The sequence below is a fragment of the Chenopodium quinoa genome, unplaced genomic scaffold, assembly GCF_001683475.1.
Source record: "Chenopodium quinoa cultivar QQ74 unplaced genomic scaffold, ASM168347v1, whole genome shotgun sequence".
NCBI lineage: Eukaryota > Viridiplantae > Streptophyta > Magnoliopsida > Caryophyllales > Amaranthaceae > Chenopodium > Chenopodium quinoa.
In genome coordinates, this window is record NW_018745281.1 from 1,568,194 (window position 1) to 1,583,713 (window position 15,520).

Here is a 15,520-nt window from a genome sequence, read left to right on the forward strand (position 1 = left end):
GAACTAGCCAACTAGGAAGTACTCCCTCTGTTATTTTATTTTATTTTTACTTTTTTTTTTAAAGTGTTTTATTAGGGTGTTGCGGAGTTTTAGGCAACAGAGTAAAATAGTACGGAGTACATAAGTGGGTATAGTTAAGAATAAATAAATTCCCGTCAAAGAATATAAATACTATCTCAGTTTACTATTATATGCAACTTTGGAGTATTACTTAAGAGATATAAAATATTCTAAAGTTGCATATAAAAGTAATCGGAGGTAGTAAATAAATTGGAAAAGAAAGAGAGAGAAATATGAATGGGGAATCACTAGATATAATGTGAGAGGGAGAAATGTTATAAAATGAATTGTGGCTTGTGGAGTTAAAAGGAAAAGAGAGAAATAATATATATATAGTATAAGTGGGATTTCTAAATTTGGTAATGGAACACTTACAAAAATGGTCGTTTTTAGGAAGTGGGACACTTAAAAAATTGGAGGGAGTATCGAGTATCTTTGTCCCGAAATATAGGCTACATTTTTCTATCGATTTGTCCATAACTCAAATATTTCTATCTTGATTTACTGTAATAAGTTAAAGTTTGAAACAATTTATAATAAATACCCTTATGATGAATAATATGTGAACATCCAACTCTTTTTTAACTTTGCAAAATATAGCTTTATGTAACTGTTGACCTTATGATTTTGATGATGACTCAGCCTAACTTATTTACTTACTAATAAGTGCTTGATTGTTTAAGTGTGTGATCAGAAGCTTTGACTAGGAGAATTGAGATGTCTTGCGAAGATTCCATGAGGAACAAGATAGCACACAATCCAAAAAAGAATAGTTCTCTAATAGGAATTGATGCTTCAGAGTTGGAGCCTTGAGAAGAGAAGTTTTCTTGAAGGAACAGAAGCTTCGGAGTAGAAGTTTCACCAGAGAAGAGAAGTTCCTTAACAGGAACAGAAGTGTCGGAGTAGATACTTTATCGGAGAAACATGAGGACTAAAATATTTTATGTTTTAGGATTTATGTAAGTATAAGAACTAAGTCTATATTCTAATAGTTGTGTGGAATTGGTCTAAAAGATATTTTTATGTAACTTATTTCTAGGAAAACAGTTGAGTTTAATTCTTATCTTTTTGAAAGTATGGAAAGATTTTATTTTCTTTTTATTCGAAAAATATGGTGCAAAAATAAAATCAGTTTATGCTTTCCTAATCTTGCGGACTACCCTCCATGACTTAGTCCATGTCATGGTCTTGCACATTAAGGGAGATCATGTCTTTAATTTTAGGACATGACTTGCTTAGTGGGTTTAGAGTAGTGGCGTCAAGGTTAAGCTACACAAAGCGTTTTTCCTAAGCTAAACGAGTCTATAAATAGCCAGTTAGTTATATATTTCTGTTGGAAAAACTCACCCTTGCTCAAATATATTCTATCTTTTATTAACAAAGTTAAGAGTCCTATTCCACACTAGAGAATTAGAGTGTTATTATGTTCTTATATTAGAGTTAATCTTTTCGAGTTGTATTTTGGGGAATTGGGAAGTTTTGAGTGAACTTCTATTTTAGCTTGGAATGAAGCTAGGAGAAGAGAAGAGAGAAAGAGAATGAGAAGAGAAGAGTAACAGGTTGAGAGACTTGTTGCTTGGGGCTTTGAGTTCGTTGAGGAACTTGAAGTAAGAGTCTTTAGTTTGTAATAGGCCATTGCCCTATTCTAGTAAAGAATCTTTTCCTAAGATTCCTTGTGGTCGTGGTTCTCCTTATTGTTTATGGCCAAGGAGTTTTCCACGTAAAATCTCTCTTGCACTTTTAAGTCCTTAAGCTTAATCGATTTATGTCCGCAAAAAGTTTGACAAATCTGTCATACTACAATTTACCCCCCTCTTTTAGTATTCATTGAAACAACAGTAACTATGTGCTTTTCAAAGTTAAAAGAACATCTATTAAAAGGAAAATACCTTGATTTGTTCAATTCTCTTGAATGAATGTCTTGCATTTCGCTAAATTATACTTTCTCCATTTCTTTATAGTTGCAACACTTTTTTAAAATGGAAATGTTATTATAATTGCAACACACTATAAAAGGAAGATTTTTATGGTGAAAATGGTACTATTACCTTTATTTAAAGCTCATAGCCCACTTAATTATACTTCTAACAATATCTTAACCCCATTTTAAGTGTATTATATCATGTGAAGTCCAATTTTCTTAAATACCGTGATAAAGTGTGTGTTGCAACAACTATAAAGAAATGGAGGAAGTATGATTTAATACCAATTAATTAAATCATCAAAATGATTTTTAATAATGAACAAAAGCTTGTGTCTAACATTATTAATGCTAATGTTAATTGAACATTCTTTACTATAAAAATGAACATTTTATACATTTGAGCAAACTCAAAAATATGTATTAATTAAAAAAGAAAATGAACATTTATTTTATAAGAATGAGCATCATATTGCATGTAAATGAATATTTAATTATTGAGAAATACATATGTAATTGAATATTCTTAAGACAAATGAACGTCTAATTTCATATTTTTGAATATTTAAATATATGAAAAATAATAAATTTTTAATTAACGTGATACACAAATAAACATACACTTTTTTTTTATTATGAACATTTTGCTAATATTAACTAAAATATCATTCATATACTCTTTAATAGTAAATTATTCACAAATGAACATACAACATATGAAAATGGATACATATATTTATTTTATAATGAAGAAAATTGAAAAAAATGTTCAGTTGTAAAATGTTTATTTTTGTTATATTAAATTTTTATTTTTCAACGAAGGACCAGCCAATACTAGTTGGTTTTATACTCTATCTTGCTCCCTCACACGAGAGTTTGTTGGGCTTGAAATGTAGATGCAACATGGACCCTTTTCATACCCTGCGCTTAATATTTTACTTTGAAAGGAGGGGGTCCAGTAGATGCGATTTGAACCCGTGACCTTTGTGTCACGCTGACTCTTGATATCATGTTAATTATATTTCGGAAAAACTCCTTGAATTGGAGTGTTTACGATCAATATATAGGGTTACAATACTAGTCCTAATTATCATGTCAGTAAACATAATACTATAAGGATACAAAATATATCCTAAATTTGCGACAAATTAAATATTATCTTACTCTAATATCTCCATCTTTATTTGCATAAAAAGGTGGATCGATTTAAATAACGAATGAAAATTTTGAAATATATATGAAGCAAAACGGTGATAGGTGTGAAATTTTTATGGTACACCCAAATGCACCATCACCTGGAAAGAACACGACACATGTGTATAAGGAATGCGAGCAAAAAAAAGAACATTACATACAGCTACAAAGAACGTGAGCATAATATGTTTTTTTAATGTATGAAGATTAAAAATGTTCTTTGGGTTTCAATAATACAAAATACTACGATTTTTTTTTTTACTTAAATAACATGTTCTTCTAGCTCATGTTCGTTTGTTCCTTTATGTTCTTTGGCTTAACCTTGTATGTGTTTTAGTATATACGCAATTTGAATTTATCTCTTATATTTTTTTTGAATTTGATCCTTTAATCTTCAATATCATTTATTAATTTTATCAATTTTTTTTTTGTATATTAATCATCATCTAATTGTGTATATATATTTTTTTAAATTAGGGTTATGAAGGTTGATGATATTCTTATAGGACCTTCTCTATTGATGATTGACGTTTATATCTAAAGAATATTTGTAATACTAATAAAGAACAAGATGTTATGTACGTAATGAACATTATTTATATTCACTGATCCACTGCACCTAGCATGATTTAAATACAAAATTCGAAAAATATTTCACAATAAGTATATCCTCATATTTAGCATAATATATATTAAGATTGCAGCAACTATAGATGATTGAAAGCATCTAATTTGATTGCTACTTGATTAACAATTATGACATAATCATGTTTGATTCCATATTATGTTATTGTAATTTATGAGATATTCGATCATCTAAAATACTCATCTTATCTAAATAAACATAAAGAAGGATGAGTAAGGATATTGATGCGATATCACGTGGATACCACACTCTCTCTTGGCTTACACTTCCTCCGTTCTAGTGATAATGCAACAACTGGACTTTTACACTATTCATCAAACTTGTTTGACCACATATTATAATTACTACGTAAAGTAAAATGTAGTCAAGTGCGGACTTGTTAAATTCGTCTCGTAAAATACTTTCACAATATCAACTTTTTTTAATTTTTACTCTTATATAATTATAGATCAATATTTATCATATAAAATGTATTTTGGGATGCGTAATTTCCTCCTTGTTGCAATATTTGTGGAACAGAGGATGTATAATAGAGATACATAAACTAGATTAAAATTTATGAAAATTGCAAACAAAATTCTTTACATTCGAGAATTCTCTAATTGTTCATTTTCATCATCGAAATCATATCATCCATGGCTAAGGGATTTTTTACTTTGTTCTTCATAATGTCATTGTTCTTGCTCCCATATGGTAATTATTTGTGATTATATTAATATTATTATAATTATCTTTTTATTAGAGATGTGTAAATTTTTTAAGTATATCAACAACTTAATTTTTCATTTGAAATATTCTATATCAGATACCGTACATGCAGGCGATTTAAAAGTATGTGCCGAGTATCCATTTCCTCTAACATCTTGCTCGTATGAATCATGTTTAGATGCTTGCCTAGCTAAGTCCGGTAGATAGCGATTCATGTTGTTGTGACCTCGTTAGAATATAAAACGTAATGCAAATGTAATTGATTAATGAATTGATGAGGGTGTCGAGTCTCCTTATGTTACTTGCTTGTGGATCATAATCTGAACGGTTTAATACTCCCTTTGTCTTAGAATAATTATGGATACGTTTGAAATTTTTTGCACTATTCATATACGAAGTATTAATTTTATTTTGATTATAATTTTTTAAAAGATAACTTATTAAAAACAAATTATATCTAAGATATGTTGTTAAATAGGTATTAATAATATAAAGTTTCATAATTAAAAATTTAAATATTTATAAGACACGAAATTTGATATTAGTCATAGACTTAGGCCCCGTTCACTTCACCTTATTTTTGCTGAAGTGAAATTAATTTTATTGAGCTTAAATTATTTTTGCTAAACTTAAATTATATTTACTGAACTGAAATTATTTTTATTGAAATGAAATTAATTTTGCTGAACTGAAACTATTTTTTCTGATTCTCTATTATATTTCTTCTTTAGAGTTTCTGATATTTGCTGAACTGAAATTATTTTTACTAAATTAAAATTAATTTTACTGAACTGAATTTATTTTTGCTGAATTGAAATTATTTTTACTGAATATTATTTTTGTAAGGTGAACTGAACATGGCCTTATAGCAATCTCTAATGAGAATGTATACATAACACCAAAAATTTAGATGAATAAAAAAAATATTTATCAAATATATTTAGAGTATTTCTTGCTTGTATATATTTTTCGACCAAATAATCAGAATAATATGAAGATTTTATATTTGAACATCTCTTAAGAATGAAGATAGTATAAAATACATACATCTCCCTTATATATTTAAATATAATTCATTTAATTTTATAAATATTTTCCCCTTATAATCTAATAACATTACTCTGTATTTTTTTAAACTAGACACAATTAATAGATGTTTTCCCAAATCATAGGTCAACATCACATGAAAACTTTTAAGGTTTCACATATCAACCATCGCGTGCATATACTAGCTTAGTACTCCCTCCGTTTTTAAATACTTACTCTATTTTTTATTTCCGATCGTTTTTAAATACTTGCTTCATTTCCTTATTTGGAAAGGTTTTACAATATTTAATTCATTTCTCTCAAATAGTGGGGTCTAATAGAATTATATTTTATTACCTTTAGATTCTCTTTCCTCCAATTTACATTCCACTAACCCCACTACCTCAATATTTTATTACTTTCTCAAGTTTCTCCTAAAGCTCCACACATGGAGAAATGGGACAAGTATTTAAAAATGGAGGGAAGTACAAAACATAATGTAACGTACATAAGCTAGGAAACAATCCTCCTAAAAGATTTATCACCATAAATCCTAAAGATTTACTACCTAATATTTAATATCTCATATCTCTAAATTAAATTTGCAATGTCCAAAAAGAAATAACTTTTGATTAGGAAGATAATCATTATTATAATACATATATAGAAGGAACAAATAAAGAAGGGAATTGCATTTGATTTCTAACAAATAATTTAACAAATTAAATTGAGCATTAATTAGTAGCCTTTTCTAAATATGACCAGTCCTAATTATGTAATATCATATTATAATTGGAAAGTAGGATTTTTGAGCATTTGCCTATGTATATAAATAGAATACAAGTAAATCTAAATTGCACACAAAATTGTTTGTTTTCTTTTTCATCATAAGAATCACCTATGGCTAAGAGATTTCATACTTTGTTCATCATATTATTAGTGTTCTTGCTCCCATATGGTAAGTTATCGACGATTTATTAAAGTATATATATTCTTAATATTAGAGCAAATTTTATGTAATTTTTGTAAAATTCTTGCTTAATTACAAGCATATCTTTAATTTAATTTTTCATTGTAATTGGTGAATATTTTTATTATCAGGTATTATGTGTGGTAGTGGTGGTGGTCGACTAGTATGTTCTGAGTATCCAATTATTGTTGCACCATGCGATAATAATATTTGTGAAGTTTCTTGCTTAGCTGAAGGCAGTAGATTTGACAATGGAGGTTGCATCGATTACTCTACATGTTGTTGCGACATTGATGATACATAGTAGTACAATTTAATTCACTAGTAGAAAAAACGTCATTGTCTTGCTTGCTTAGGGTGTATTTACGTCAATGTTGCAACAATTGGTGATGCAATTCCATTCATTTGCGTCTTCAGTATTGATGTAATTCTTGAATAATTAATGCTTGGCTTGGTGTAAGAAATTTATTTAGAAAAAGTTATTTATAAATTATATTCTTGATCTTCTAAAGGTGTGGAGTCTCTCGTGTTACTTATAAATGTAATATCATGCTTGACAATAATTTAGTAACCTGTTGGGTGTAATATATATTCAGTTCTCGAATCATTATTATGACCTCCATCATCGACTTTATTATCAATTTAAACAAAAATTTACTTCAAACTAACAGCTAACACTTTTGGACTTTAACAGCTATGAATTTTATTATTGAAGTGAACCTAATTATTCTTAAGTGCACCCATTATACCCCAATTAAATTCCATATTTCACACTTAATGCTATACGTTGACCTAATTATTCATAATTGCACCCATTTATCCCAATTAAACTCCATATTGCACACCTTAATGCTATATGTCGTTAATTTACCCTCCGCCCAAAAACCCTAAAATATGATAAATAATTGGGGTTAAATGTATGGGTGTAATTAGGGATATATGGGGTTGAATGAATGTAATTAATGGTTAATCCCTGGTTTATATAGTGGAAAGAATAAATTAAAGAAATGTAATGAACATATAGCTAGAGGGCTCGTGGCCACTTCCCCCACCCGCCACCCTTTACGTCATCTATATTGACATTTATACAGTAATTTATTATTAAGTCATGTTCACTTTACCTTATTATTTTGCTAAATTAAAATTAATTTTATTGAATTGAAATTATTTTCACAGAACTAAAATTATTTTTACTAATTAAAACTTATTTTATTGATACTCTACTATATATGTTTTTTAAAATTACTAATGGTATTTATTAAAAAATTTATTTTATTGAATTAAAATTTTTTGCTTAAATGAACTTATTTTTAATAACTAAATTTTTTCTTCTTCTTCTTTTTTTTTTTTTTTTTTTTAAACAAGAAACTAAAATTATTTTTACTGAACCGAAATTGCTTTTATACAATATCGTTATTTTAAGGTGACTAGGGTGGCTAACGCGTGCAATGCGCGCGCCATACTTAGCCATATTCGGGAAGCTCTTACGGTTTAACTTTACACCATAACTTTAGTTGTTAGTAGTATTAATGCGAGAAAATATGTAAATAAATATTTATAGGTGTATAAATGTCCGGCTGTCCGCACACTATTTGTAAGAGTTTTAAAAAGAGCTAATTAACATAATGGGGGCAATTAGGTAATAAATTTTTTCGAGCGAGGGTATAATTTTCCAAGCACTAATGCATATTCACAAGAATTAACTCATATGAGTACTTTTTAAAAGATAGGGATGAGAATCAGACCAGGAGAAAAATGAAATAAATTGCCCCATGAGAATTATTGGTCATGTTGACATACTAATACTATGCCAACCTCCTAAATTTGAGGCTAAAACAAACCATTTGATCACCCCCTACAAATTCCTTGGATTTTGGAAGATTTGCTGTCGAAAGATAGAGACGAAGGAAATAAGGGGAAAAAATTCATAGGATTGTGTAAAATCTGGGGTAAAATCAATTGTATTGTATGAATAGCAGGGGAAGCTGGTAATAATAAGATCATACATCTTAATCTTCCCTTCTGCTGCATTGTCCACCAACTGTTTGATAAAATTCCCCTGTGAAAAAAATTCTATCAAATAAGTATGATTTTGATGATGGGTGTTAGATAATAGCCATGGATGACCAAAGAAAGATCCTTAGTAGGCGTAATAGCATGCCTCCTGATGAAAGTTCTTCTTGGAATTATGGGTCTCAATCTATGCATTCGACGCGCTCGTCGAAACCTGAGAGGCTATATAAAGTTTGGCCTGGGAACAATGTATGTGTTACCCTTTTTTCCTATGATCCTTATTGATGCTTTTCATGTTATTATTCATTGTATTTTTGAATTTGGAAATGTGGGGTTTTCATGTTTGTATGTAGTACATTTTGGTTTTAGCCATTTGATATGAATTGTGATCATTGCCTGTTTTGATAGTTGACAAAACATGAAAAGTTTCATGATTTTGAATTTGCATTGATGCTAAATTGCTAGTTGATGGTGATTAATTGAGCACTATATTAGCTTGACATGGGTACAAGTGTATGACATGCTAGGACTCGGAATTCTAGACATAGATTATATTTCTTAACAACTTTGGACACTGAAATCTCCATGAACCTTTCACATAACAAATGCATATGAAAACATTTTAGGTGGACTTGTTAACTAGTTCTTGTTGAAACTCTTATATTAGGTTCATTTGTGAGGATTATATGGCATAGTGTTTTTCTATCTCAGTTTTCTTATGTTTCTTTTCTCCACCAATATTTCTTTAATGATTAAATTGAGGTGTTGAGGTGAAATTGAAATGTTGAGCAAGGAATTAATTAATATGTTGGATTGTTAAGTTTACGACAACATTACATGAAATTAGAATAAAGAATCAAAGTAACTTAGGCTAAGCATGTGTTCATGGTCTGTTTGCTCAATTTATGTCATTTTTCCTGATTTTTATTGGCAATATGCTACTATGGGTGTAGAGCTGTTTCATGTAAATACAAGATTTGGAAGATCAAATCAAGGATGTTTTGATGTAATTTCATTTTATTTGATAAAAGTTTACTGGTTGTTGTTAAAGGTTTGATTCCTTTACAATCATGCTGGCCAAAGTGGATCAATGTTTACATGTGATGTTGTGTATCTCTAACTTGAATGAAAACTCTGTTTATCCTCCAAGCCTTTTTACATAAAGTTGAGAATTTTGGTTGTAGTTACTTTTTTACATGAAAATTGCCTAAACTATGCGAGGAGTAGCTTTGGTGAACACCCCCCTTGTTGTATGGCAGACATTACAAACTCTTATACTACCTCCGTTAATTTTTAGTTGCAACAAAGGGGTATTATTTGTGAGACATAAAATATTCATTTGTTGCAACTAAAAATTAACAGAGACAATATTAAATTCATTTGTGAGGGTTATATAGCATAGTGTTTTCATCACTTTCTTATGTACTTCGTATATTTTTTACTCACCGATAATATGTCTGTTATGATTTATCTGAGTTGTTGAGGTGAAATTTGAAAGGTTAAGGAATTATTAATATGTTGGATTGTTAAATATACAACAAAATTACATAAGACATAGTAAAGAATCAAAGTAACTTAGGTTGAGCAAGCATCCATGGTCTTTTTGTTCGATTGATGTTATTTTCCTCATTTATATGGACAATCTGCTACTATAGGCATAGTGCTGTTATCTTATACGTGCAAAAATTGGAAGATCAAATTAAGAATGTTTTGATCTAAAGTCATTTTATTTGACCAAAGATTTACTAGGGTTTGAATCCTTTTCGATCATTGCTAGACAATGCAAACTGTATCAATGTTTACATGTGATGTCGTGTAGCTCTTAGTTGAATGAAATGCCTAAGCAGTGTAAGGAATAGGATTGATTTACTTCCACTTGTTGCATGGCAGAAATTTCTTTGTGGTGGGAGATTGGTACTTGGTCCTGATGCGGGATCCTTGTATTTATCATCATTTTTGATAGGATGTCCAGCTCTTACTTTCTGTATAAGGATGCTCGTTAGGATCAAAGAACATGATCCACTATATGGATATGGGGTGCTCACCACAGGTGTCATTCTCACTTTTATGGTACGTTTTTCTTGGATTGATTTATGTTATTTTGAGCATTATTGATATATGTGTTAGTCTTATGCAGTTAATGAACTTTTGTAGGATTTGTTGTTCCTCTACATGACATCTGTTCGAGATCCAGGAATAATACCAAGAAACCATAGACCAATTGAAGATGAAGGTTCAGGTTCTTCATCAAGGGAATTGGTAGCAGCTGGCAAGTCTGGTATTCTTAGGATTCCTCGCACTAAGGATGTGACGATTAATGGCTACACAGTTAAAGTCAAGTTTTGTGATACTTGTAGGCTATACCGCCCACCCCGTGCTTCTCATTGCTCAATATGCAACAATTGTGTTCAGAGATTTGATCATCATTGTCCATGGGTGGGTCAGTGTATTGGACTAGTAAGTTGATTTCTATTATTCTTGATCATACAAATATATGACGCTTTGATATGGTATTGTCTGAAGTCTCTGTATTAAAAAAAAGGTTTTATCAAGAGTTTATTATTTCAATTTTTAGCCTATAAATTTTGAGTAACGATACTACATATTCCAATGAAGCAAGATCTGCATCCCTCGGTCAAATTTCCCTCGTAATTTTGGCTGTATACATATATCTAGCTTTCTTGTATTCTCTCTGTTTTTTTGGTAACAACTTTACTGCAATCAGAAGGGTAAGGTTGTTCATTTGAATGCTCTAAGCTAATATTTCAAACTTTTGATAAAAGCTACCTCTACCACTAAAAGTTACCGTAACCCTTACATTGCCAAACACTCATATTTTTTTTGTTAAATAGTGGTTTGACTTAGTCAAACCACTAAAAGCTACTCAAAAGCTAATGTCGAACACACCCTAATGCATTTGCAGTTGTCTTTATAAAGTTATATATGATGGAACTTCCTGTAACCATTGAAAACACTGTCATCAAAATCCTTTCCTGAATGGTAGAACATCTCACTACTAAAACTTGATAAAGTATCTTTCAAGGACTTAATATGATTTATTCTTAACTAATTATTGCCTGTAAATAACTTCGACCATTACTATATAGGTGTCCTTGTTTTTCCAGGACCAAGTAGAACCCCTGCTTTCAGCCTATATATGACGGAAATAGTCTTCAACAATCTGTTAAAGAAAACATACGTAGTATGGATATTTATTAATATTATGCAGGCCTTTTACTTCAAAAAAAGAAAGAAAACATACGTAGTATTAATAACTGTATGTTACATACAGGGAAAGAAAAACAACCACTTTTTTATCCAATGGGTTACATTATCTTAATAATGAAAATGAACTGAATAATAAATCTGTTGCAGTAGCCTCTAACTACAATCAGTGTCAAACTTGTGCTATGTCAAAGAATGTTGATGATACGATTTTTTTTCTTTCAGTTTCGGATTCAGGTTTGAATGATTGATCACTTGAAATGGAAATCTGAATTTCTTTGTTTTTTTTTTTTTTGATCGATGCATGCATATGCTAATATGCCTTTGTTAGGTTTAACTATGTTGTTTCTTGCTCCACGACTGTAATATATTTTTCTCTTTTTTTTTTGTTTTATTTATTTTTTCTTTCAAACTTTTGCCCTGCTACAAGTGTTACTAACTGGAATTCTGAATTCTTTTGCAGCGTAATTACCGTTTCTTCATCTTATTCATATCTTCATCAACGTTCTTGTGCATATACGTCTTTACATTTTCATTGATGAATCTTCTTCGAAGAAAGAAAAGCCTCGTGCATTCTATGTCGCATGATGTTGTATCAGTCATTCTAGTCGTTTATTGCTTTGTAGCTGTCTGGTTTGTTGGTGGACTTACCCTCTTTCACTTCTACTTGATGTCAACCAATCAGGTGATGATCTTACACCAAAAAATCTAATAAGTTTACATTTTCTGCTATGAGAAAGTATAAGTTGTACAATGCTCGGGCTACAAAGCCTTGAGGCTTTAGCACATGGGGTATATCTCTACTTGAGCACACCCTTTATGTCATACTTATATTAGTTGAAGACTGTTAATTAGACTCTTTCATTTCATCTCAAATCTCTGTGTTAGATGGGTGACAGTTAAAAGACATAGTAGAACAAAAACATTCAAAGATTTCATAAAATGGTTGGTACTTGGAGCTCTTGAAGACATACTCATGTCCAAATGTTCTAGTCGAGTTTGTGTAACATAGATTTCAATTTTCATAGACATGTACAAGAACTTAAACATGTGCCACATATTTGGTCTCAATGTCTCATAACATTTTCACTACCATCTGATATTTTATGTTTTCCAAGGCAGACAACTTATGAGAACTTCCGGTATCGGTATGACAAGGGAAAAAACCCCCATAATTTTGGTGTGGTCAAAAATATTAAACAAGTCCTATTCACCAAAACGCCACCTTCAGCTATCAATTTCAGAGAGCTGGTGATCGTAGAAGACGTAGTTATACCTATGACTCCAAGTGACAATGAAAGCTATACTGGATTCAGGAAAAATTCAGATCAGGAAATGACACAAAGGCTCACACAAAGTGGGCGTTGGGTGCTTCAAAGTAATTATCAGAACCTTAATTATGCAGATAGTGATGAACAGTTAAAGAAGAAAGTAGGTAACCAAGACACTTCAACTGATCAGTTTCTATTGGCCCCAGGACAAGCTTCTGCACCTCAAGGATATCAAGCCACATCTCGAGATGCTGCTGACATGGCAAAGAAATCCGAGAATGTTGATGTTCGTTAAGGCTGCCATGTGAATACCCTGATTGTGAAGGTAATCTCAACTCTAACTTTATACAAACTTATATAGTATGCAAGAGGAATATTAGCAAGGTAAACACCATTGACAGTTTATGCTAGATTTAAGTCCTATATCTATTATAGCTGTATTTTTCTCTTCCAGTGGATAGTTGGGACTTTTCTTTCTGATTACTGAACGAGATTCTCCAGGGTTTAAAAAATTATTGATGTGTCAATGCTAGTTCTTGAAATCTCTCAAATTCTTACATTTTCACGGTCTGTTTTTTTTTTTTTTTTTAGATTTACAGCCATTATGAGGCATAGCGGTTTTTATTTATAGCCATAATATTCTAATGTAAAATAAAGGCTCAACTAGCTTGCTTCTCTATTAGGATGGAGAACAAAACTAATTGATATTGACTATTAATGCATCTGAGTTCTGATTTTACTATATATCTGCAGCATAACTGTATAATGCATCAAAGACCGAGAAAATTGATATATGACTCTCATTAGGTACTAAATGCACCTCCCAATTATCACAGCCATCCAACATACCACCTTGTACCTTAACATACCACCATAAGAGATTTCATCACACCTATCTTCTCCACTCGATTTTTTTTTTTTGGTTGCATTTCCCAGAGATTTGCAGAACACTTCTCAAACAACTGCCCCATGAAGCATTACTCGGATATGCAAAATTTTGAGCCATTTCTGAGACAACAGATGCAGAATCTTCTTACCTACAACTTCCATAGATTTAATGCATTAATCATTACAAGATCTTCCATCATACCAGTATTCTAATTACTGATTTATTGTAAAATCATGCTCTTTGTATACGTTGTGCAATTTAAGCGAGTTGGTGGAATGTATGTTGCTGACTTGCTGCTTTATATTTCTACTGAGTTATATATGGTTTTAATTTGAGTGTGTTCATCTGTATTAGCTAATTAGTTGATATATATCCGCTTGTTAGTTACAGGTTGAAGCAGGTAATCACAACATCATGGTTAAATCAAGTGAGAATTATTCTCATACATGGACCTCTAATGGAATTAGGCTCATGAATCGTTTGTATATTGAGGTACATAATCGATCATGAGGGATTTTTTTCGTGATTTAGACGACAAAGGAAAAGACTTAAGTATCTATCATGTACCTAAAAGGAGAAAGAGTTCAATTCTGTGTTCTGGTGGCACCAAAAGTGTATTATGTAAAATTTTACAGTGAAATGAGGTGTATCATTTTGTAAAATATCTGCAGTTTTACGTTTAGGAGTTTTTTTTTATTTTTTCTTTTTTGTTTCGGTTTAATTTTCAATTCCCCATTTTTTTTTTCTTCCCTCCAAAATAATTTTCCTTATTTAGACCATCTCCAATGGCAGTGGCGTCACCAGGATTTTCGAACTGTGGGTTCGAAACTTCCGAAATTTGAAATCATAATTAACAAAGGAATAAAAATACAATAATTAAATATTCAGTACATAAATAAGTTCAAACTATGGATTACAAATAGATTACACATAGAAAAATGAAAAGAAAAAAAAAAAAAAAAAACTACAGAAGCATTCTTCGAGTCTTCATACTTTGGAAGCGTTCCAATACATCATCATCACTAACTCTTGAAAATAAATCTCTTTCAAGAAAAGTGACTAAATTATCATTCAATAGTTGATCACCCATACTATTTCGCAACTTATTTTTTACGTATGTCATTGAGGAAAACACTCGTTCCACGCTTGCTGTTGCAACCGGAAGGATCAATGCTAGTCTTATAAGCAAGTAAACTAAGTTGTAAGTAGTATGCTTATTTGTTTCAACAAGCATCATAGAAAGCTCATGAATACCCTTCAAGTCTCCAAACCTTGCATCTTGGCGCACATCATTAATATAAAATTGAAGCTCATGACGAAGTGCAGTCATCGTCATATCATTAGTTGGAAACTCTTTGGGATATAACTCAGCAAGTCTCAACAACTTTTGCATATCAAATGCCGCAAATGAATTGATCGGGTTTAAGCATGACACACAAATAAGTAACTCCATATTTTCTTCACCAAATCTACTATTGAGCTCTTGGAGTTGTAAATCAATAACACTTATAAACATTTCTACCCGAAATCGATGAAGATTTGAAACTTTGGCAAAGAAGCGTCTTGACCTTCCACGAGGAACATACATATCATCCAT

General features: G+C 30.8%; 2 protein-coding genes across 3 annotated transcripts; one reads left to right on the forward strand and one right to left on the reverse strand.

Annotated features, from left to right (window-relative positions):
* Positions 1 to 8,232: 8,232 nt before the first annotated feature.
* LOC110711706 (probable protein S-acyltransferase 3) lies at positions 8,233 to 14,887 on the forward strand. Of its 2 annotated transcripts, none has more exons than XM_021890122.1 (7): positions 8,233 to 8,787; positions 10,429 to 10,608; positions 10,693 to 10,995; positions 12,227 to 12,448; positions 12,886 to 13,141; positions 13,241 to 13,359; positions 14,308 to 14,887. In XM_021890122.1, exons 1-6 carry the CDS (start codon positions 8,644 to 8,646, stop codon positions 13,327 to 13,329), a joined length of 1,194 nt encoding a protein of 397 aa, XP_021745814.1. In that variant the 5' UTR covers positions 8,233 to 8,643; the 3' UTR covers positions 13,330 to 13,359; positions 14,308 to 14,887. The 2 variants fall into 2 exon arrangements, with proteins under 2 accessions (XP_021745814.1, XP_021745815.1); XM_021890123.1 differs by having other exon boundaries at positions 14,314 to 14,887.
* On the reverse strand, positions 14,888 to 15,520 carry LOC110711564 (zinc finger MYM-type protein 1-like). The gene has a single exon (XM_021889975.1). The coding sequence runs from the start codon at positions 15,518 to 15,520 to the stop codon at positions 14,888 to 14,890; it is 633 nt and encodes a 210-aa protein (XP_021745667.1).